Here is a 23,925-nt window from a genome sequence, read left to right on the forward strand (position 1 = left end):
GCTGACTTCTGTCTTCTTTCCATCGACCCGAGTACTCTGTTGTACTGCAGAGAGTACAGGAAGTAGTGTGTGTGTGTGTGTGTGTGTGTGTGTGTGTGTGTGTGTGTGTGTGTGTGTGTGTGTGTGTGTGTGTGTGTGTGTGTGTGTGTGTGTGTGTGTGTGTGTGTGTGTGTGTGTGTGTGTGTGTGTGTGTGTGTGTGTCCAGCGTGTGTGTGCGTGTGTGTGTCCAGCGTGTGTGTGCGTGTGTGTGTCCAGCGTGTGTGTGTGTCCAGCGTGTGTGTGTGTGTGTGTGTGTGTGTGTCCAGCGTGTGTGTGTGTGTGTGTCCAGCGTGTGTGTGTGTGTGTGTGTGTGTGTGTGTCCAGCGTGTGTGTGTGTGTGTGTGTGTGTGTGTCCAGCGTGGCGTTCATACGACTCATCTCTTTCTCTTCGTCAGTTCTCAGTGAGAGCAACATATGGACCTGGAAAAGTCTCCTTTTCCTCTTTTCCTCTTCCTCCTTTCGGAGCTCTTCTCCTTCATTACGCACCCTTCGCCTTCACTCTGTCCTCATTTCAACCGTTATGATTTAAAATATTTAAGATGTCACAGTCACAATTATTGTAACTTTTTGCAGTGCCGAGAATGTGTAACAAAACAAATATGATTTTGTGTTCTTTTTAGTTTTTGTCTTCAGTAAGTTGTCCCCCGGTGAGATGTCACACACACTAAGATTCATAAAGTGCTCTTTAAATCCACACTGAGCCTTTATTGCTATGAAGAACACACACACACACACACACACACACACAGCTGTGTATGTGCACAGCGCCGTGCATTAGACGCTGACTTCCTCCAGAAGTCTTTCTCCTCGTGGCCTGAAGCTGCAGCGGCTCTCCAGGTCGAATCAAACTGTTGCAATAAACACTTAAAGAAACACTTAAAGAAACACTTAAATAAACACTTAAACTATTAAGTAAAGGACGCAGCACTTGATAGTTCCTCTCTGACTCATCGCATCAGACGCCTGAGCGGTACAGGCAACATGAACGTTGTAGGTTTAGTCGTGATGCTGAAGTTATTATATATTTAGTGTGAATGGATTGTGTGTCTGTGTGTCTGTGTGTGTGTGTGTGTGTGTGTGTCTCTTTGGGACAGCAAAGTATTATTATGACCTGAAATAGACCTGACGAACGATCACTCATCACTGGCTAGAGCATTTATATATTTGTAATATTGAAAATAGATTTATGAAGTGCAGAATGCACCAATAGGATTGCAGGTTTCACCTTTTGCCTCGACTGCCATTGGTCCAGGAGGAGGAGGGGGCGGAGCTAAGCGAATTAACTGTATTGAATGTCAAGTTAATTGAAACCACTTGTTTATCAGACATCACTTCTTCCTGAGTAAATCTGCTTTTTGTATGAATATTCACAACAAATAAATAAATAGATGATTGATAGACTGTTTCTTTTTGTTCTTTCTCAGTTTATTCATGTAATTATTTGCCCAGAAACATTTAAAAGTAACTCTAAATGAATGAAAGCCAGCTGTAAAAATGAGTAATTGGAATTTGGCTTCACATTCTCCACATGCCAGGAAAGAACTCATGAAGGGAAGTCAATGGTTCCCTCTTTTTCCTTCCAAATCCACCCGGGACGCACCGACCGTACGTTCATCTGAGAGCTGAGTTTGGGTGTCGGTCGATTCCTCGTCCTGATCTGCAGCGCCGCTCCATGAACCGGCTGCAGGCCTCAGGTTCTTGAGTGCAAGGCAACATTAGACTTCACATGTTTGAAAAACCAACTGTAACAAATGAACTCTGGATGTAAATGTACTTGTTGTTTCCTAACAGAATGGTTCTCGGTCCACAGCCATGTGAGTCGGTATCAGACGACGTCCTAATCGGTTCGTCTGTAAATTGAACAATTCCTGTGGTGTTGCATAGCTGCAGGACCTGCACGGTGCTGAGTCAGCGATACCAGCTGAGCGACCCAACGCCTGAGTGTCATTTACTCTCAACAAGATGTTACTAACCTCTAGATTCCACAAAGGAGGAAGAACAATGTGTGATCTTCTGATAAAAATGAAAAGACTGCATCATACTATTGACTTCCAGTAGCCTGCTGTGGATGTTTGGTGTTCTTGCCTCTAAAAAGCATTAAAATACACTGTCACAGCATGTTACAGTGTTTTACTGTGTTCTCTGTGAGAAACTGTTAGCCAGCATTTACAGCAGATTATTACAATGTATGTGACAAAAGAAAATCATATTTTAAACTCTCACGGTCTTTATCAGTGACAGCGTCTTCACCGACGTATTAGGATACGCCGGGGAAGACCATGAAATGTGCTTGAAAGCCCTGAAGAAAAGGCTGGTAGGTATTCTTTCACTCGTATTGTTCCCAAGTAATTTCATCCAATTGTGAGTTCAGATGTACACAACTGTTCATGAGTCAGGAGAGGACAAAGTATCTTCACTGCTATTTGATATCAGTATTGTTTCATTATTCTAGTTGTTTGTTTATTGATATATTAGAATAGCTTTTTCTTTTGATGTTTTTAATTTTGTTCCTTTGTTTGTTTGCGTGCTTTGTTTTGTTTCGATTAATAAATAATCATAAAAGTGGGATCCTGCATGAACAAAGCTTTCTTTTGGTTGCGTAATCCACATGAGACGCGACGGTGGCCTTTTGATTTAAGTTTGTTTTCTTTGATTTATTGGACAAATGGCCACTACAATTACTGTTAATTACTGTTCTAACGTATTTCTACTACCACTTACATACTTAAGTCAATGTAAAATGAAACACCATTATTTAAAAAGTTAAAGGATTCATGAAAACTATGACTATTTTATTACTGTGAAGCTGACTTCCATCCAGCTGGCAGAGGTCAGGTGTAGTAGAATAGAAAAGCCACATGGGGGCGCTGTTCTACAGATTAGTATTATTACCACGCGGGATCTCTAAAGTACAAAAAAAAAAACCTCTTTCTTTCGCTTCGGTTGTGTCGGCTACATGTTGGGTCTGGTTCTGGACATGAAGCTTGTCTGATCATGAAATCTAAAGCACAGTGAGCGGGGATTTTCTCCAGTACTCCTCCACATGTACTCAGACTGCTCTGAGATCAGCGTCTACACGTCTCACTCCACTCTCCCACTAAACACACGTGTACAGAATGCTTTACTCTGCAAAGTAAAACAGGAACATTCACATCAAGTGTGAGACTTCTTATACAAAGTACAATACGCATTGAGAAGTCATTTGTCATCATTTGCTTTGATCTGAGCTGATCTTCGGTTTCCTTTTCAACCTGTTTGGGGAGCCGTCAGAGAGTCTTAATGCAGAGCAAGATAACTAACCCAACCCATGTCTGCGTTAGTTTGAAGGAAACATTCTCCCTTCAAAAAATCAAACAGTGCTGTTTGATTTTTTACGTTTTTTTTAAGTGTTTTTATGTTTATCTTGCAATAGTTGCTATGAATATATTTTACAATGTTTGACCATTTGATGATTAATAGTTTTGAGATTCTCAAATGGTCAAACATTGTGAAATATACAATTCATTAGACAAAATAAATAATCTTAGAACTATTTCTGAAAAGGTTTTGCAGACAAAAGTGAGTAGAGAAACTGTCTGTAAATTACAGATAAAACAACCTTTTTGAAAACTAAAAAGGTCATGAAAAAGTACTGTGATGTGTTGTTAATAGAATGTGCTGGCTAAATATGTAGATGATGCTTAGCACACATCTGGTACGCTAACTGTCGCTAACACAATCAATTACAATGCATCTTACTAGCTAACACAAGTAAGAACCAACAGTAGAAGGAACTGTAGTTAAAACATGAAGAAAATCATCTATATCCATATTGTACTAAAAATAATATGATATTAGTAAAACATGGTTGGTTATTGTAATCTGTAATCTGATTTAAGAAAATGAAAATTCAACATCAAAAGACCGTTAAATATACATTAATAATGAAGCTCACTCACTGTTATTACCTAACTAACATAAATCCACTAATTGAAAATTCCCCAAAAAGTTAATCTTATATCCTTCTGAGGACGTTCATTATCTTGTTCCGTCGAAGGTCTTTGGCTGGTGACAAATGGCAGTGACGTCACGCTCAGTGAAAACCCTGCCAAATTACTCCACTATAATTGGCTGATTTATATCGGAGGGCGGTGACCGTGCTTTTTGCGTGAGCGGATTGGTCGGCTCCGCTGTCAGTCAACCCTCCCCTGCTGCTGGCTGCACACAGTCAGGTTGATGGAGATAGGAGGATAGAGGTAGAGAGACGTGGTGGAGATGTAGAAACAAACGGAAACATTATTTTTTTTAAACATTCTCTGTCTACTTCTACCGCGCGTTTCACTTTTCTCTACTTTGTTTACTTTACTTTTTTTGTATTTCACGGCCGTTTTTTCCGCTTTACGGTTAGAGTCTCGTATCCCTTGGAAACGCGAACAACTGTCCTGCGAAGTTTGGATCAAGTGTTTCACCTTCAGCCGGAACATAAACTGGATATTTACCCGCTAAACTAACGGAACTAACACCGTGCGGCGCATGGGCGTTTGTGGAAGTACTTCAAAAAGTTTTAATTCACATTTAAAGTTATTTTTTTCATTTCAAACCCGGTGTTTAGGGAAACGGGACAGCGCGAGACAATAGTGGTGAGAGCGAGAGAGAGCTCGTGCGGGAGATGGTCGATGCCTCGCGGGGGCTTTGTTCCGTCCCGTGTGGTGACCCAGCGCGAGCCCGCTGCGGATATCGACCGACCGGCCGGTGCCTTTATGATTGGTTGGTGATTGATACACGGACTCGGGGCCCGTTGGAAGAACCATGGACGTGACTCTGTCCGAGTTGCTGGCCGCTTTCATGGAGTCGCCGCTGGTGGTGTGGGTGAGTGGGAGCAGCACGAGCGCACGCAAACACGGTTGTGCGGCGACGCACGCGAGCTTCCGACCCTGTCTCTGCTTTACTTTCCCTCTTCTTGTGCTCTCAGCTCGGCTACACTTCTTGTTGTGGAGAAGAATAACGAACTCACCAGACTTGTAGTTATAATAACTACTTTGACCTGTAAAGTACTACTTGCAGTAGTTTGCTCTCTTTATAACCCTTCTTTTAAACCATTAACCCATTTATTGACGCTGCTCAGACAGATGCGTTGCAGTGACAGGGTAAGCTTTTCAGAATAAAAGCCGCAGACTGACTGACGCATTGAGGGATGTTTGTTCTTCTGAGACTTTCCAAGTTTAGATTTGATATCTAAACTTGGAAAGTTTAGACAGGGAAACAGGTGGATTCTCTGTTTCTCCTGTTATTTCAGCTTCCTGTTTCTTTACTTCTTAGTGTCATTCTGCCATTCAAATCCTTACTTTTCCCTCCCAGTAGACTCACATATTATCCCTGTTTTGAGTGGTTTTATCTGTCTTTGGGTGGATTTAGCAAGTGCATGGGCCAAAGGGTGTTGGAAAACAACTTCTTCCATCGGAGCAAACAGCCCTGCAGCTGATTCCCCTCATCCAGGGAGGCTTTAAGCAGAAACTAATGCCAACTGGATGGAGTCTAAAGCGGCATTGTTTTACCCAACTGAAACCTTCAGAAATGTTTTGTTTCTGGAATATTGTTTGTATGCATGTTTTCATTTACAGGCATATTTAAATAATAAAAAAAATACATTTGTTTTACAGTTCTATCCAAACATTTTTCACAACCTTAACAGAAAGCAAAAATAAATAAATAATGTAGGATTAAATATATACATTCCTTACTAAACTTTACTCTAGATTTCCGTGTCCTCAGAGTTTGGGACCTGTTTCTCCCAGCCGTGAAGACGTACATACAGCATTCAACAGTTTATTAACTGTGGTACTTCCTGTTTCCTTGTGACCCCATCCTGTTGACCCCACCGCCCAACCAACAGTTTCTCTAAGCTTTGTTGGACACAGACAATTACAGTTAACACTGAGTAGTTACGAGTTTCTCTCTCTCTCTTTCTCATTTCTTTTATTTTTTGCACATCCAAGGTCAAAGAGCCTTGGGTTTTCCTGCTATGTTTTGGAGGAGAAAATGAAAGAGCAGCGCTGGCTGCAGTGGAGTTGCTCAGCAGCAGATCAGACTGTGGTTGAACTGAGCAGCTTCCAGCTGTGTTGCTGTGTGAGCACGAGCAGGGCGTTCCTCAGAGAGAGAGCTTCACGCTCAGCAACAACAAAAAACCTGAATAAAAACGGTGTAAAACAAATTAAATATATTATATATTGCATTTTAATTCCAGGTTCACTCAAAAAGAAAGTTTCATGTTTTTTTTAAAACATTGCTGACATGAACATATTTTCAAATAGTTTTTGGTGGCCAATATTGTTCCTGCTGGCCACGAATAGATGCTTTCCAAACACACGTCTGTCAGCGACGGGGGACAAAATCCACAGATCCTTCTCTGAGCAAAAATGTATTCTAATTTTCATCCACCATCTTTTTCATGACACATTGTGTCATTATTTGTCCATGGATGTACTAGAGAGAGAAGGTTACCCAGTTTAGGAAACACGATTCAGAATATGTTGATTCAGCAGAATGTCTTCCACATGAAGTTCCAACAGGAATGGAAGGACGTTCCTGTTTGTAGGAGCCTTGTGGTTGACTTCTCCTCCTGTGCCCAGGTGAGGACGCTGGGTCCTCTGGGCTCGTGCGACGACGCGGGCTCCGAGGAGCGCGTCAACATGTTCATGGAGCTGGTGGACGGCGTCTTCCTGCACAAGATCATGACACACATGTAGGTAACGCCGCACGGATGTGAGAGCTTTAACATTCATTTTGTGTGAGTCAGTGAAAAACATACAACCCTAACAACAACACAAGAAGGTTCTTCAATGTGTCTGGAGCGGGTTTATGATAGGCAAGTGAGTTAATACAGGGTTTCCTGTGTGTGTGTGTGTGTGTGTGTGTGTGTGTGTGTGTGTGTGTGTGTGTGTGTGTACGCGCATGTGTGCAAGTGTGCGTGTGCGCGCGCGTGTGTGTGTGTGTGTGTGTGTACGCGCATGTGTGTGTGTGTGTACGCGCATGTGTGCAAGTGTGTGTGTGCGCGCGTGTGTGTGTGTGTGTGTGTGTGTACGCGCATGTGTGTGTGTGTGTACGCGCATGTGTGTGTGTGTGTGTGTGTGTGTACGCGCATGTGTGCAAGTGTGTGTGTGCGCGCGTGTGTGTGTGTGTGTGTCAGTGCGACCACATCCTGATGTGCTGGTTTCAGGTTGTAAACGTCACGGCCAGATGTGCTGCTGAAGTCTGCATCTAGACAAACAGCAGAATGAATATGGGAGATCATTAGCGGCCCCTTGAGCGGAGCTGCTGTCTGTTTGCACTGTGATTTGAAGAATTACACAGTTGCAGACGGTCAAGAGAGGGAACATCTCAGCATATTCAGTTTATGCATATTTAGATAAGCTACAGACGCACTGGGAGGCTCAGTCCCATATCTGAAGGTGATGCAAGAGTGGAGGCCGTCCGCTTCAGACAGCAGCATGTGGTGTGAACAGGCTTTTCAAAGTGTGATACTTCTTACTGTTCAAGGTCTTGTAAGTAAGTTCATTGGTGTGTTTTCTGTGGAGCTCTGTGGCAGCGAGGAGGACTTTGGATACGCACACACAAGACTCGTTAGTAGGACACGTTCATTGGTGGCTCAGGTCTTTTTATGAAATTTGTTGACAATAATATGTATGTATATATGTATGTATAGGCTTATCCTTTTTAATCTTTCTGGATTGGACAGACAGCATTTGGTCCCCCGGGACACTAATACTGTCCACAGTAATAATAACCCACCCAGACGGCCCGCTGTCCCCGATCAGACCACATGCTCATATGTTGCTTATTGTCTTCAGAAACAATGATAATCGCGCTATTGTTCTCCACGCTGAATGTAGGCTGGGCTATCTAGGGAGGGGTGCTGGTGATTAGGACTTGCTTGGGGTTTAGGGGAAAGTGGGTTACAAAGGAGGAGGCCATGAGGAACACTGGAAAGCCACTCAGAGAGCGTTGGTCAAGCAGTCAGTCAGAGAAGCAGTCAGCTGTCCTATCAGTCGCTCTGAAAAGCTGTTACTGCTCTGACCTTTCAGATCATTTCACATTTCTGCAATGACGTATGTATGTGGAGCAGAAATGTGTAATGGTTTTGTAATTTAATGTGGTTATCTTTAATGAGCTGTGTTGGACTTGTTGACGAGGAAACCACGAGAGGTGGATGTATGTCCTGGAGATAACGTCGCGTTGCTGGCTGCTGATTATTTGCGGTTGGAACATTAGAAAAAGTAGGAAACCCTAAAATAGGCTGAAGATGAAATGATGGTCCAAATTGTTGCACTGAAAGGAGTTGAAGTGTAACTGTAGGGAAAGGAATAAAGTGTTAATTTACTTTAAGCACAGAGGGAAATTGAGGTGGTAGTGTCAATGGAAGTGATTGAAGAAATGAGTCGAACAGATTAAGTTTCTGCTAAAATGGAAGCGCTGAAAACATGATTATTTATTTGATTTATGATGATTGAGATCTGAAAAGGGTTCCAAGTGTCAAATGAAATAAGTGCCAAGTGAAGTTGAAGTGAACGGGGTTGAAGTGTAGGCTACGGGATGAAAGATAAAGCTGTGGAGGATGTCAGTAGTGATTGAGTGTGGGCTCTGAAAGCACCGGTTCATTGATCCATGAGAAGAAGTAGATTTGATAATCGGTTAATCCTGTCAGACATATTTGAACTCCCTCTTCGGTTTCCGATTAGTAAATGAAATCTTCATATTGCTTTTTTTTATTAGATGAAAAAAAGCAATATGAAGATTTCACCTCGGGCTCTAATCAGTTATATTTCACTGGGACCTGAGATGAGTTAACCACCGATGGAGATAAGACATTTACAAAAGAATAACAAGTGAAACTCAACAGCTCCAGGCGTTCCACGTGCATTATGCCAAACCGTAAACAGAAAAACATGGCCGACCACCACGAACGGATGTTTCATCTTTAATGAACAAACGGTTGAGCGCTCAGAAAGTGAAGCCTCTGAGCGCGAAACAGAAGATGTTTTTATTTATACGCAGAACAGATTTCACTGTGAACACAGACGAATGAGCTCAACGCTGCCTTTTAGTTGTGTGTGTGTGTGTGTGTGTGTGTGTGTGTGTGTGTGTGTGTGTGTGTGTGCGTGTGTGCGTGTGTGCGTGTGTGCGTGTGCGTGTGCGTGTGCGTGTGCGTGTGCGTGTGTGTGTGTGTGTGCGTAGCAGCTTAGTGGTAACAGCAAAAATAAAGTGTAATCAAGCCTCTGTATACTGACGCCATGGTTTTGTAGGTCCGGCAGAGAGCATTACACACACACACACACACACACACGCACACACACACACACACACCCCTCCGCATTCATGCACGCACGCTTGTTCATTCGGAATGTGTGTGTATAATTAACACAATCTTTGTTTTAAGAAGCAACAAGTAACACCAATCTAATCTGTGTGTGTGTGTGTGTGTCTCTGTGTGTGTCTCTGTGTGTGTGTGTGTGTGTGTGTGTGTGTCTTTCCATAGCGACCCCAGTCCAACCAATCAAAGGCTGAACAAGAACGTGAACAATGACTTGTCTCTTCGGCTATACAACCTGACGGTTCTCACCAGACAAATCAGGACGTACTACAAGGTATGTTCACTTCCCTTTGTGAAACGCCCCCACGCTGGCACAGTGCTTCCTCCTGCGCCGTGCCGTTGGGATGGGTATTGATGATGCGGTTTATCCGTATGGATCAACCTTGAGCGTGATTGACAGCCGGCGCTCTGCGGCGCTCGATGGGAGCAGGAAGTAACAGTGCGGTCAGATGAGTGGAAGCAAATCTCATCGCGTCATGCTCAGTGTGAGGCATTGAGTCACGTTGACATCACGTATCATATCAAACGCCTCCAAGACTTCTTGTCTACGTTATTGTTTTCTGCTTCTGAAAGGTTTGTGAGTTACGCATCACAAAAACTACTCTTTTCTTCTTGGACTTTCTACAAGATGACTTTCAGAAAGAGGTTGTTTTTCTTCTTCCAGACAGCAGGTCAAAGGTTACCTAATCCAGACAGGGTTCCATAATGCAGCATTACTATATAAAAATATAATTTGAGTCATGTTTTTTTCTCTCACTGTTACAGACCAGTTATTGTGTCACATGATGTAGACTCCAGACCAAAGTCCAGAAAGGGTTTCTTTTCGTTTGAAGGTATCTTTGACATGCAATACGCTCCTCATCAGTGTGTGTGTGTCTCAACAGGATATGACTGCAGCTCAGCCAAATCAAATGCATCTGAGCTCTTATCTCTTGATTTATTATCCAGCAGAAACGCTGCTCATGCCTCTGTGCAGCGAGCTGCGATTAGCTTTGAAGGGATTGGCCACATTACATCATGGGCCTGGCATTAGCACACACACACTCCCACACACACACACACACACACACACACACACACCTGTGTATCATTGCCAGTTTTCTCTCTTTAATTCAGTGGAAGCTTCTTAAGCTTTTTCTTCACCATCTGATAGACATTGTGTATTTCTGATATGAATACGGTGGTCATTAATGTCATCATGAATCCACCTGAGGACGGCTGCTTCACCCACGGGTGGCCTCCTCGTGCACTCTCGTGTTCTGCCTCCATAGATAGCAGCCATGCCGTTTTGATGTGAGTAGACGACGCATGATTTGTCATGAGCTTCAAGGCGGCTTGTGTTTCCCTGTCATGGTGTCATTGTGGACGCAACACGTGTCGCCCGCCGGTTACAAACACACACATTTTGTCTCTGAACAGAAACGATGAAGCCTTCGTGTCCAGTGTCTCCCAGAATACAGTGCAACACTGGTCATGTGTCAGCAGATCAGACAACAATAAAGGCCACATCTGCTGGTGTGTGTGTGTGTGTGTGTGTGTGTGTGTGTGTGTGTGTGTGTGTGTGTGTGTGTGTGTGTGTGTGTGTGTGTGTGTGTGTGTGTGTGTGTGTGTGTGCACTTGGTGAAGTGGGTCATTCTGGGCAGCATGGGGTTAATCTGTCCATGATGGTTAATCTCTAACCGCGGTCGAACACACACACACTCCTCACAGTACAACCTTAAGTCAATGAGTTATGAGCCTCACAACGCCACTTAGTTTAGGGTCAGCCACAAGAACACAGCGTGCACACACACAGACACACACATACGTATCCATACAGCTGTTCATGAGGGGCTAGGTGTTGCTGTCTCCTCATTAGATGGTGTCTCAGCAGACACACAGGCTGATCCAGTGACTCCTCCCAGTCTCCCCAGTGACAAAGCACTGTGTGTGTGTGTGTGTGTGTGTGTGTGTGTGTGTGTGTGTGTGTGTGTGTGTGTGTGTGTGTGTGGACCCTTCTGTTCCGGCTCTATTGCACAAAGCACGGTAACCTGAGATCACAAGCTCTGGATACTCGGCTATTAACTCTTTTCACTGGTCTGCTGCGTTTTCTGTCTTAACGCAGGAAGAAGTGACCAGTTCATTGTTTGACAGAAAATCAATCGAAGACATTAAGACCGTAAAATCACCACTTGTGGGTGACGGCCTCTGAAGTGTGAGGATTACAATGTTTAATTTCTCTGTACAGGGAGAATTCCTGGATGCCGTTTGGCCTTTCTTTCTTTGATAAGTGACTTCTGAAAATAAGCTTTTGTCATATTTGCTGAAACTCTCATTAGAGCAGGAGACGGATAATCCGTGACTATAATCCGGTTCCTCTGCATCCCCAAAGTACTCGTAACGGCATTTGCCAGAATCCACCATGGCCGAAACCAATCGGAGGCCGGATGAGCCTCTTATGCGGTGTTCACACTATGAGCAGCCAGAGCCGAGCGTGGCCCGCCGCGCTGGCCTTAATGGCACTGGGAACCAGTCTTTAGACCGAACTAAAATGTAGGACTGGATGAGGCTTCACTTCTTCAGTTCCTGCTTTGTATAAGAACCAATCACACAGATGGCAGTGAGTTGAACTATGATTCAACGTAGCCAAGAGCACAGCTCCCAACACGTGAACCAGGGGAAATGTTCTTCCTCCACACTAAGGCCGATACAGGTTGTCACACTGGACAGAATTGAAATAGAAAGCGCTCCAGTGACACGACCAAATGACAAAGCATTGATTGTTTAGAGAGAAAACATTGCTGCTTCATCCAGAGGTTGGTCAGGTTACAGATACACAATCAACCTCTGTTATCGCCTCAAAATTAAACTTCCGTGAGTGTGAGGAATTTCAGAGAACATACGTATTCAAGCTCTGACACAAGGAGCTCTACTGTTGGCGTAACATGTAAAGAAAAAGATGCCAGGCAGCGGAGGAGAGCAGCCGGGAGGTGGAGGTGGAGTCAGAACCTCTTCCTTCTGAGCGTCTCGTGTGACAAAGTGTCTGAGCGTGACAGCTCCTGCATGTAGAGGAGCTCTGGCGCTGCTGCAGGACGCTTTATTGTTGTGTAGTAACTTAAGCAGAGCTCGGCCCTCCCCTCTCTTTCTCTCACCCCCACCCGTCACCTCACTCCTCCTTGGTTACTGTGGGAACGGCAGAACAAAGCCCTCAGCCTACATGGGATGTTTTTGAGCTCCATATCCTCTGGCCTACTTCATACACACCCTGGTGTGTGTGTGTGTGTGTGTGTGTGTGTGTGTGTGTGTGTGTGTGTGTGTGTGTGTGTGTGTGTGTGTGTGTGTGTGTGTGTGTGTGTGTGTGTGTGTGTGTGTGTGTGTGTGTGTGTGTGTGTGTGTGTGTGTGTGTGTGGTCTCTACAGACTTGATAGGGATCTCTAAGGTGACCATCACTTTCACACACAAACACAATATTATGGTTTTCTGATTATCCAAAAGCTAGCTTGACAAAGGTGATACACAATTGTATAACTTTATATTTATAGTTATTATGCTTTTGGTCACAAATAAAAACATATTCAAATAAGCTTTTTTTCTTTCTTGAATCTTATTCAGAAGGAAACATTGTACTTTTTGACTGCCATTATTAATTATTGGATCAGTTCTAATGAACTCTGCAACAGGCAGAACATACAGAGAGGCGCTAAAGCAGCATCCGCTTGACCAGAGGCTTCAGAAGAAAAGGTTCTTCACCGCTTCACAAGGCTTTGTGTTGTAGTCCTGTGATCATAAGCAAATGGCAAAAGTGAAGTAATATTTGAGTTGAAAGAGAACATTAAGGTTCATGCATGTAATATGTATTAATCTTTTCCCACAAAATTAGAAATTGTGGATCAACTTGTTTGTTTGCCTTCTGCTAATCAGAGAACCATACTTTTATGTTTATTCTAAACGAAGATGTTTGTGTATTTTGGAGTGGTGGTCGACTGAAAAAGGTCAACTAGGACGGTCTCCTGATTGGTTGGCATTCTGGTGTTTATGTGTTTATGTGCCCGTGTAGACTGGACAGACCGTGCAGAAGGGAACAACTGAGGGCTGAGAGACAGAATGCTAATGTTCCTTTTGTCAACAGAGAGGACAGACGGGGAGTAACTATGCAGGATGGAATGAGCCTTCACTTCTCTGCCTGTTTCTGTCGGTCCTGGAGGCCGTTATCCGTGCAGCTACTCAACCGTGTACTGTACCGCCATGCTGATTAATTAAGTTTAACGTTAACCATCACAGAGTGATATACGGTTTAAGTTTTACTGACTGCCGTATGTCATTGTTCAGTACAATATGCGAGCAGGACATCAGCATTCATGCTTCTCTAGCTGCAGGATTCTCATTATGTTACAGTGTAAACAATCAATCCGTGTTTAAATTGGCAGCACGGCTAACCGCTAACCGCTAACCGCTAACAAACAAAGGTTCCATTCAGCTGCATTGTGATGCAAGCATTGGGCAAAGGTGAGTTGTACGTTATCATGATGTGTTTGCATGTCATCTCGTAAAATGCAGCGTTGGTGGGAAACTTGAATGAATCCAGATGTTTTCACAACAAAATAAAAATATGTCAGAGCTCTTAACACTAAGCAGTTGATACATCATGAAAACTACTAATGACCAGATTTGTTTTAATCAATAAAAACACAATATTTTATTTCCTCCATAATTTGAGTTCTGTTTTTATAAAGATAAAAAAACATGAAAAATAAACTCATCTGAAGTCAGTAAACATCAACAAATCTAAATGTTATCCTTTCATTTTATTACAGCAATTTCTTAGTTGTTGTTTTTTGTTCATGAAAACACACAATGTATTCACTCAAATTATAAGGAATTAAAAGATAGTGTTTTTATTGAATAAAACAGATCTGCTCGTTAGCAGGAAGAAGGAAAAGAGAGAAACCTGACGTAGCTCTGTGGTGTGTTTGGGTTTCCATTCGCCAAGAAGATCGTGGCTTTAATGCCAGAGCTAACTAGTGCTAACTAGCGCTAACTAGCTTGTTTATTATAGATGAGACAGAAAGATTAACACTCTCTAATACCAACTGGACCTGCACTATGTTACTGTACACAAAGGCAGTTGTGTGTGTGTGTGTGTGAGTGTGTGAGAGAGAGAGAGATCTATAGATATTCTCCTGCAGCAGCATCAGGATCTAACACTTAAAACTGACATGGGATCAATGTTCCTGCTCCATGACCCATTTAGACGCACACATGCAAGGCCCTAATCCATGGCCCACTAACACACTGGGCTCACATTTCTAATCCCAGATCAATAACATGGTGGCAGCTAACAAAAACATGAGCCGCCGGGTTCTGTGCTCCACAACTTAGACACCACTTTAAATCAATGGAAAACAATGCAGTTTTTCTGGAAATACCAGTCCTACCAGATATCATTGACTGCAAGTTAACTAACATAAAATATAAAGTAAAAAACCTTGAACAAAGTTTGAATCAGTTGCTTGAGAATTCTTTTTGAATTAGTGCAGTTTTCCTTGACCCGCGGTGACGTTACTGGAGAACACGACTGAGCTTCCTTTGGTGCTCAGCAGGACACCGGCCATGACACGCATCCAAGCCGTGGCTTCTCACGGTGCAAGTGCCCCCGAAATAGAGGCCTATGGTCTCATCATGGGTACAAACAGCAGGGGTCTCATAGTAGAACCGTGTGTACGATCCACACGAAATGATTGCTGATATGCAAATGAGGAAATACAATATTCAGGTCTTTAATAAATCCCAAATTGACTTGGATATGTAACCTGCCTCCAACACGCCCACATGCAACCGCACATGGTCAGTGCACCTCAAGGAGGCTGATGCATAGACATGAAGCTGCTGATCAGCTGTTCACGGCCACTACGAGAGGAAGGACAAGAAGAATGTACTGACGTCTTTCACAATTGAAAGGTGTTTATGCTATAGGCTAACTAGCACAAGCACAAATAACACTGCTAATTGTAATGTGCATGATAAAAATCATCTTTGATTTTTTAAATTCCTTATACTCACGTTCCATAATCTCCATAATGCTTCCGTACAGGTGTGAACATTTTCTAATTGTGCTCTAAAATAACTTTCTAAACGTCCCTCAAAGCACTTTAAAAAATGCAACCCGGCTGTATCGCCTCCTGCTTCCTGTGTACTTCTACTTCCGAAGAATACATTGTAGTACTACAATCGGCGGTTATGCAGACTCACAGTGCAGCTCGCTCTGTCAACGCTGATTTTCTAGTTTTCATTCAGTTGTCAGCAGATATGTTTTCAAACCGTATCAGTCCAGCACAACTAGAATATGTCACGGCAGGTATCGCCTCGCTCGCTCCAGAGAGTGTTTGGTTTAGTAGACGGCTGTCGTTGACTCACTCCGCGTCTCCATGAAACAAACCAAAAGCTGTTTGCAAAGCCTGCAGACTGACGCGGTGGTTCAGCCCCGCTGTGACTGTAAAGACATCTGGAGGCCAGCCTGCATGTTTTATTCACACCGTGGTGTGTGTGTGTGTGTGTGTGTGTGTGTGTGTGTGTGTGTGTGTGTGTGTGTGTGTGATCGACAGAGGGAGACTGTGGGTCTCTCCTTACCGTTCTGGTGTATGGGCCGGTGCAACGGTATCTGCAGGTATACCTCTCCGGTGTAACGAAGCTGTAAGCTGATCGTGGGATGATGTGTCCGGTCAGCAGATGCTCTGCAGGCCAGAGCTCTGCGTCTCTGACCATGAAGTTGTGACTGAACAAATGTACACAAATGGCACGTTACAAATGGAGTTTTCTAGTCCATAATAACTATGGAATAGACATCAACTCACACAAATTTTGATATCTTTTCCTCGTGTGTGCGACTGTGAGCAGGAGTGTGCTTTTGAGTATATCCTTCCAGCCATCCCCTCCCTGCTGACAGCCACTTCCATCATCCCACAACACCTATATCTAACACACACACACACACACACTCTCACACACACACACACACACACACACACACACACACACAGACTTCCCTTATCCTTCACTCGGGGTCACGTCCTTTCTGTAGACCTAATGTCTTCCTTTGTGACCTTCCACAGACATGTTTCCTCGTCCCAAAGCGACTTGCTTTGACAGTCAAATGACATGTTTCAATAAAGAGACACCACCTCAGACTTTACAGGACAGAAACAATGAAAGTGTTTTCATTTGCCTCACATTCCCGTCTGGACAATTGGGTGTGTTTGGGGGACAGGAGAGGATATTCTGGAATGGAAAGCATTCCCTCCTAGAGGGCTGTTTCTTTCCTGACTCACACACACACACACACACACACACTCTTTATCGACAGTTGGGTGTTTCCGTTGGCTGCTTGCCTATATACACACACACACACACACACACACACACATGTAGGTGCACACGTCTGGGTCAGTTAGTGGCTGGACTTTGATTCCTTTCTTCTTGTATCATAATATAATATTTGAGCCTCATCAGAGCATTTTGTTCGTCCAACATGTTTAGAAACTGTTTACAATAATAGTAGTTTAGTTATTTAGAGCCCAGTTTAGCATCTTCACAACTGGCTGATTTGGTTTAGGAATCTCAATTGGCTAACAAGCCGTGAGAAAAATTTCAATAATAAATGCCAAAGACATGATGGCGGTAACTTAAACACACACAGACACCCTTTGTATATGCGTGCTGTTTGTTTCTGTATAAATGATCAATTCAGCGCGGCTGTGGCCGTGAACGTCTCTGCTGTAAAGTTGTCCATTTTAACATGGGGGTCTGTGGGGACTGACTCTTAGAGCCTCAAGTGGCCGTTCAAGGAACTGCAGTCTTTGTCAGGAAGTTGCTTCTCGTACAAAAACAAATGTGCATGATTCTTCCTTCATGAACACTGATGGGCAGTGGTGTCAGTGACACGGTCGCTTGCACAGTGAAGACCATGCAATGACTAATGCAGTTTTCTTTTTCTGCTCTGTGTCCAAACCACCTCCCCCCACACACTCCCATCCTCATCTTCTCTGCTGCAGGAGACCTTGCAGCAGCTGATAGTCATGCCCCTTCCTAACATCCTCTGCATCGCCAAGGATCCCATTTCAGGTAACGCACACACACCTTACTGCTAATCAAGTCCCACACATTTCTACTGTCTGTGGGCCACTAATGAAAGACACATAGCCGGTTCAGAAGAAGGAAGTCTGTTGTTGTTAGTTTATCAGTTGGACAGGTAACACAAGCTCTAAACACAACCCAGCTCTCACCGACAGCAAAAACAACTACGTTGGTTCTGTCTTCTTTTATGAACGTGAAACAAAAGTTGTACAAGTTCTGTCTTTCACGAAACAAAGACTTTCATTATTTCATCCAACACCAAACTGTTCTGAACACACAGCGTCACCATGGTCATACAGTGACCCTTTAAAGGGACCGTGTGCCCAGATGTCCCCTGGAAGCAAGACTACATGGAAAACACACGTGAACTTCTGGTGTTGAACCTGATGGAAGCTGTTTGCGTGTTTGAGGCGCTCCAACCTGAGCTGCTGTTAAATGGAGTAACAATGAGAGTCTGTTGTCGGCAGTGAAAGGTCACACTGCCGAAGGAGGAGAACGGCCTCAGACCTTCAAACATGCAGTTGAGAGGCTTGCTGTTTGACTTGTGTCGTCTCTCAAAGTAACTTATGCTCACTGGTACTCAGCTGCGTCGGGCTGAAGCGCTCTGAGGATGTTGTCATGCGTTCTGACATCTCTGTGTTGTTTCCTCCAGCTAAGAGCATGGAGCAGCTGAAAAGACTTTTGTTGCTGATACTCGGCTGTGCTGTCCAGGTAACACACACTCTCACACACTCACACGCAAGCCCAAACAGATTACTGTACCACCCAGTCTCTCGGCAGGAAGTGTGTTTGTGACTATTTAGTTTTGCATGTCTGAGCACAGCAGACATGAGGTGCAGGGCGGGAAGGCCTCCGTCAGTGGTTTATATGTAAAGTAATGAGCACCAGCACTACGGTGCTGTATGATGAATATTTTGCGTCCTGGTCGGAGCAGTTTGGTGCTTTCTTGAGGAGACTATGACATGTCACTGCATATTACATATTGAAGTTAATTCCATAACGTGTAAAAAGTCAATTTTATTCAATCTACTTTGGAATCTATTCTTTTCAAATGTATTTGGACTGAAGAAGGAGCCAGACATGGCGAGGTAAGAGTTAATTGGAGTCCCTGCAGTAAAGAGGAGGGGCTTGTCACATGGGAGGTCGGGCGCAGGTGGTTTCTCTGTTTGTTTGTTCTGCTCTTTGTTGTCTCTCGTCTCCACCTCTCCCACGGCTGGGAACCCACCAAAGTGCTTTTTTCTTTCCACATGAGTTTTCCCTTCATTGCTCCAGCCTTCCTCAGTCCTTCCTCCCTTTCTTTCACTCTTCCCTCCTTTTGTCTCCTCCCTACCTGGACTGGTTCTACTGGTTCCAGGAGAGAGACCATGAGGGAGCGGTGAATGGAGAGACAGAGGGAGGGAGAGGTGGATAAAGCCTCGTGCAAGAATGAATGGCAATGTCAAACAAACCATAATATACAAACTGCATTTCCCATAGTCCTGTTCTGCTCCACGGCAAAGAAACATCAACAAGCACCGTTTGTATTCAAATGCGTTTGCTGTTTTCATTTCCTGCTGTGTGTGTGTGTGTGTGTGTGTGTGTGTGTGTGTGTGCGTGTGTGTGTGTGTGTGTGTGCATGTGTGTGTGTGTGTGTGTGTACGTGTGTGTGTTTCTCAGTGTGAGCGTAAGGAGGAGATGATCGAGAAGATCAAGCTGCTGGACATTGAGACACAAGCTGCCATCGTCTCTCACATCCAGGAGGTCAGTCGCTAAGAAAGAATCAAGCTCACGAGTTCAGGCGTCGTTGTGCGGTTCAGGAACAATCAAACACACACTGAGGGATAAATAACGTGTGTTTCTGTTCATAAACATGAAAACATGTTCTAGTAGAAACCCAAATTACCGGCATGAACAGGAAATGAGCTCGAGGTGTTCCCTCTCAACTCGAGGCTCAGGTCACTCATTTCTTGGTCTTCATCGGTGGATGGAGTTTCAAAATGGTGACATTTCCATGTGATCTAAGTAAGTGCAGACATTGGAACTGGTCATGTGATGACAGGTTGGTGTATATAGGGTTCAAAGATGCTCTCTGGTCAGGTGGATGTCTTCTTTGAGCTTTTCTTTGTCGTTCACTGACTCGTAACCAATAGTTGGGGCCTTGTAGACCAGCTGCTTCACCAAAACAACAACAACAACAAGACAATCTGCATCGACCCGATGCGCCTCAACAATCCGTGATCTGTGTCAGCGGCTGATGAAGAATCTCTAAAAGTTCTGTTTGCTTGTTCTTCTCGATCCAATTCGTGAATTGAAACCATGATACGTTCCGAATCGCAAGTTTTGTGATGCGTTGCACTCGTCCTTGTTCTCCATGTGTGTCTGTGCAGCATGAAGCAGTCCAGCATCAGCTGACATGAAAGAGCAATAAGCGCTCGGGCAGCAGTAACATGATTAAAGGCATTTTGTTCTGAATGTGCAGTTTAATGAAGCTCCTTCGTAGCTCCAAACCGGTCAGCGCTTGATTCCTTAGACGGGCTGGATGCTGAGGTCTTGCTAATGATGTGATCTTGCTCGTTAACTTCTCTTCAGCCCCGCAGACGCGTTGAACAGTCTTCTATGAGACACACATTGTTCAAACTCACACAACTTGTAAGATCCCGAGGTTTCCGACTGTCAGAAAAAGTCAAGCCAAATCACAGCGGTCACGAGTCTGTGGGGGAAATAAATCTGATTCTAACCAGCGATATAAACATGCACCGCCAGATTCAGCTGAATCAGTATTTAACTGTGTGTCTCTTGCAGGTGACCCACAACCAGCTGAACGTCCTGGACCTGTCCTGGCTGGAGGAAGGCTCGGAGCTGGCGCAGGACGAGCTGGAGCCGCTGTCCCGCAACATGGCGGCGTCGCTGCAGCAGCTGATCGACCAGAGAGACAAAGCCAGTGAGGTAGAGACTTGCACACATCAATAATGACACAAACGTGTTCGCATTTTTAAATATGCGTCGTTATTATTACATACATGTGTGATTATTGTGACAGACTGAAAGCTTGTGCTCCTGTCACATTTGAGTCATCGTGACCTCTTTCTTCACCGCGTTGTAAAAGTCAAAGTAGAGACGGTATAACACAGGTATGATGTCATCCAGCAATCAAAATGTGTATATTTATTTCACAAACATTGGAATATGATAGGATCTATGTAACATGTTTCCAAGTGTTACCAGTATAATACAAAACGGAGCCGCCACATGCTTCATCCTGCACACTGGACGATTGACACGTCTACGACCTCTTTGTGAACAGCCTGCAGCTCAGAAGAGTCACAGAACCTTTGTCGCGTGTCGTCTCAGCCGTGTCAATCATGGCTTCACAGGTGCCTGAAGCCAGGAATTTAACAGGAACTGGTTTGTGCAAACAGAGTTTTGACAATATTTCTTAATGGGAATATAGTGACTTTTGATGAAGTATCTTTCAGCTCAGCTTTAGTTCATCACACATGATTCTCTCATTGACAGTATATAATCTAACAATAATTCATGTCTTTACAGTGTCAGAATAACCTGCTTGTGTGTGTTGTGGGAATCAAGTCCAATTTGTAATGTTAAATGATGAAATGCTGTCTCAGAGTATTTTCCACTGAACACACTACTAAATAGATTTGTGTCAGTAAACTTCTCAAAGTTAAAGAAGAAAGTCGACAGAAGTCTGCCCGTAACAGTGTTTTAATGAGAGAACACGTGTGAAACAAGAATTTAGCAAAAGCCACTTCTGCCTTCCAGGTGATTGTGGATCTGACCCAGGAGAGGGACTACCTGTCCAGTCAACAGCCCCAGGACGGGTGCAGGAACCTGGGCATGAGCAGCCCCGAGTGCGGGCAGAGCGGGGCGGTGGGAGCGAAGAAGGGCGGCTCGGCTGTGACGGAGCTGACCAAAGAGGAGAAGCAGCATCTGTCCGTGGAGCTCGCCGACACCAAAGCCAAGCTCTGCAGATACAGACAGGAGCTGTGAGTGTTGATCACATGACGCTTGTATCGCTCATAGTGCCGACCCGCACGCTGTCACAGACCAGCCTCCAGCTTTCTGTGGCCATACAGCGGCAGCTGGAAGTCATTATATGTGCCACATAGCTTATTATGCCGTCTCGCTCTGATAGATGTGCAGTGTAATCACATAGGGGGACCCATCTATTTGCAGGTAAACTATCCACTCCCACGTTACACACAGCAACTGTGTGTAACGTTCTGTCTGGATTCTTTCACGTAGTTATATTAAAGACTCGCAGTGAGTCTACTGTGTTTCTACAATGTCATTACTGTAAGTTTTCAAACTCTTCAATTACCACCAACCTCTCTCCACATTACCAGGCTGATTACACAACATAATTAAGGATTGTGTGTGTGTGTGTGTGTGTGTGTGTGTGTGTGTGTGTGTGTGTGTGTGTGTGTGTGTGTGTGTGTGTGTGTGTGTGTGTGTGTAGGGAGGAGAAGACAGAGCAGCTGATGGATTCAAAGCATGAAGTGGAGCGACTGGATCAGGAGTTACAGAGACAGAAACAAGAGGTCAGGACCCGTCATGAACAATGTTTAGTCTGAAAGTTTACTGTCTCAAGTACTTCAACAGACTGTGAATTCACTCTGAAATGCTGTTTCACAGCGAGGTTCATTCTCTTTCAGCTTTTTCTACAAAAATACGGATAAAGGCATCTAATAATCACCTTCTGCAGTCATGAATATAGACAACGTGTGTGTGTGTGTGTGTGTGTGTGTGTCCTGTGGACCGGGTCAATAGGATTCTGGTAGTTGGTCCTCTGCCTCCTCGTATGTGGCCCTAGTTTCTCCAGGAGGACCTCAAACTGTCCCTGTTCTGCAAATCCATGTAGAATATTTTATTAAAGTGTTGCAACTGTTGCACATTTGCATTGCTGCATGTAGGAATAGTTCTCTATGGCGACATTTTAAAGAGCAGGAAAAACATTGCTTTATTAAAACATTGCTTTTTTATGCATTGCTTTTTATTTTTATACATTGCGTTCATTCCTCAGGCCTTTTTTAAGCTCAACAAATGATCTGAACTGTTGTGGAGGAGCCCTGCTCTGGCTTGTTGACCCTTTACTACTAAAGGAATACAGTTTTGACAGTTTTGACAAGATCTTAAGCCCTAATTGGTCCTCGTCGCTGTGTCTACGGCGTATAGAGCAAACACGTTAGTCGCTTTGGATAAAAGCGTCAGCTAGATGAGATGTAATGGAGTTACTTTGGTTCCATTACTGTTGTTCTGTCATTCAAGCTTGCGGTCACCAATAATAATAATAATAATAATTATTATTATTATTATTATTATTATAATTATTATTATAATAATAATAATTAGGTTGCAGTTTGTAAACACAATATTCTTTGTGCACTGTGTCTTTCTGTTATATTAAAGTAAATGTCAAATGATGTGTGTGTGTGTGTGTGTGTGTGTGTGTGTGTGTGTGTGTGTGTGTGTGTGTGTGTGTGTGTGTGTGTGTGTGTGTGTGTGTGTGTGTGTGTGTGTGGCTCAGAACCAGTCTCTGTCCTGTGAGGCTCGTTCTGTCCGAGTGTACCGGGACGAGGTGGACTCGCTGAGGGAAAGAGCGGCGCGGGTCGACCGGCTGGAGACTGAACTGAGCAGGTGTAAAGAGAAGCTCAACGATGTACACTTCTACAAGACCAGAATGGAGGTACACACACACACACACACAGCTTCACGCGGCCCATCACCTTCATGTTCTCCTGTCTGAAGACACTTTGTCCGATATTGAATCTGTGAAGGATCATTGTGACGGATTTGTTTTCACGTTTGATGGTTTCAGTATATTTTCACTTCTTCTCCATTTCAAATGGCCTTCTGCAGTTCATATAACTGGTTGTGTGTGTGTGTGTGTGTGTGTGTGTGTGTGTGTGTGTGTGTGTGTGTGTGTGTGTGTGTGTGTGTGTGTGTGTGTGTGTGTGTGTGTGTGTGTGTGTGTGTGTGTGTCATACAGGAGCTTCGCGAGGACAACCTGACCCTCATGGAGACCAAGGTGCTGTTGGAGGAGCAGCTCTCCACCTCTAGGGGGCGCTGTGATAAACTGCACACGCTAGAGAAAGACAACCTTTTACTTCGGTCAAAATTGCACGACCTGGAAATGGTATGACCGTCCAAGCTTTAGTTTTTGTGTATCTATGGTTTCATGAGGTGGATTTTCACACGAGGCCCAGATATCAGACCAAAATGAATGCAGATTATTCCCCTCATTAAGAACAGTACATGTCTGTTGTGCAGGACAGGGACAATGAACGTCGGCGGTTGGAGGAGCTGGTGGAGGAGAACATGCTGCTGGAGATCGGACAGAAACAGAGTATGAACGAGTCGGCCCATCTGGGCTGGGAGCTGGAGCAGCTGAGCAAGAACCATGACAACACTAACACAGAGAGTGAGGCGCGCTG

The 23,925-nt window shown here is 44.1% G+C and overlaps 1 protein-coding gene across 2 annotated transcripts in view; it reads left to right on the forward strand.

The window, feature by feature from the left end:
- Positions 1-4,233: 4,233 nt before the first annotated feature.
- The window catches only part of ccdc88c (coiled-coil domain containing 88C), a 36,281-nt gene continuing 16,589 nt past the window's right edge, over positions 4,234-23,925 (forward strand). Inside the window, exons 1-13 of one of the 2 annotated variants that reach the window (XM_068601598.1) lie at positions 4,234-4,274; positions 4,631-4,887; positions 6,648-6,760; positions 9,551-9,659; positions 17,413-17,482; positions 18,147-18,205; positions 19,151-19,234; positions 20,276-20,419; positions 21,254-21,477; positions 21,951-22,032; positions 23,019-23,177; positions 23,481-23,627; positions 23,762-23,912. In XM_068601598.1, coding sequence (XP_068457699.1) covers positions 4,828-4,887; positions 6,648-6,760; positions 9,551-9,659; positions 17,413-17,482; positions 18,147-18,205; positions 19,151-19,234; positions 20,276-20,419; positions 21,254-21,477; positions 21,951-22,032; positions 23,019-23,177; positions 23,481-23,627; positions 23,762-23,912 — 1,402 coding nt within the window. In that variant the 5' untranslated portion in view covers positions 4,234-4,274; positions 4,631-4,827. The other variant, XM_068601597.1, reaches the window with a different exon arrangement.

The sequence above is a fragment of the Clinocottus analis genome, unplaced genomic scaffold (assembly GCF_023055335.1).
Source record: "Clinocottus analis isolate CAN_PGR_092001 unplaced genomic scaffold, fCliAna1.0.p SCAF_52, whole genome shotgun sequence".
Taxonomy (NCBI): domain Eukaryota; kingdom Metazoa; phylum Chordata; class Actinopteri; order Perciformes; family Cottidae; genus Clinocottus; species Clinocottus analis.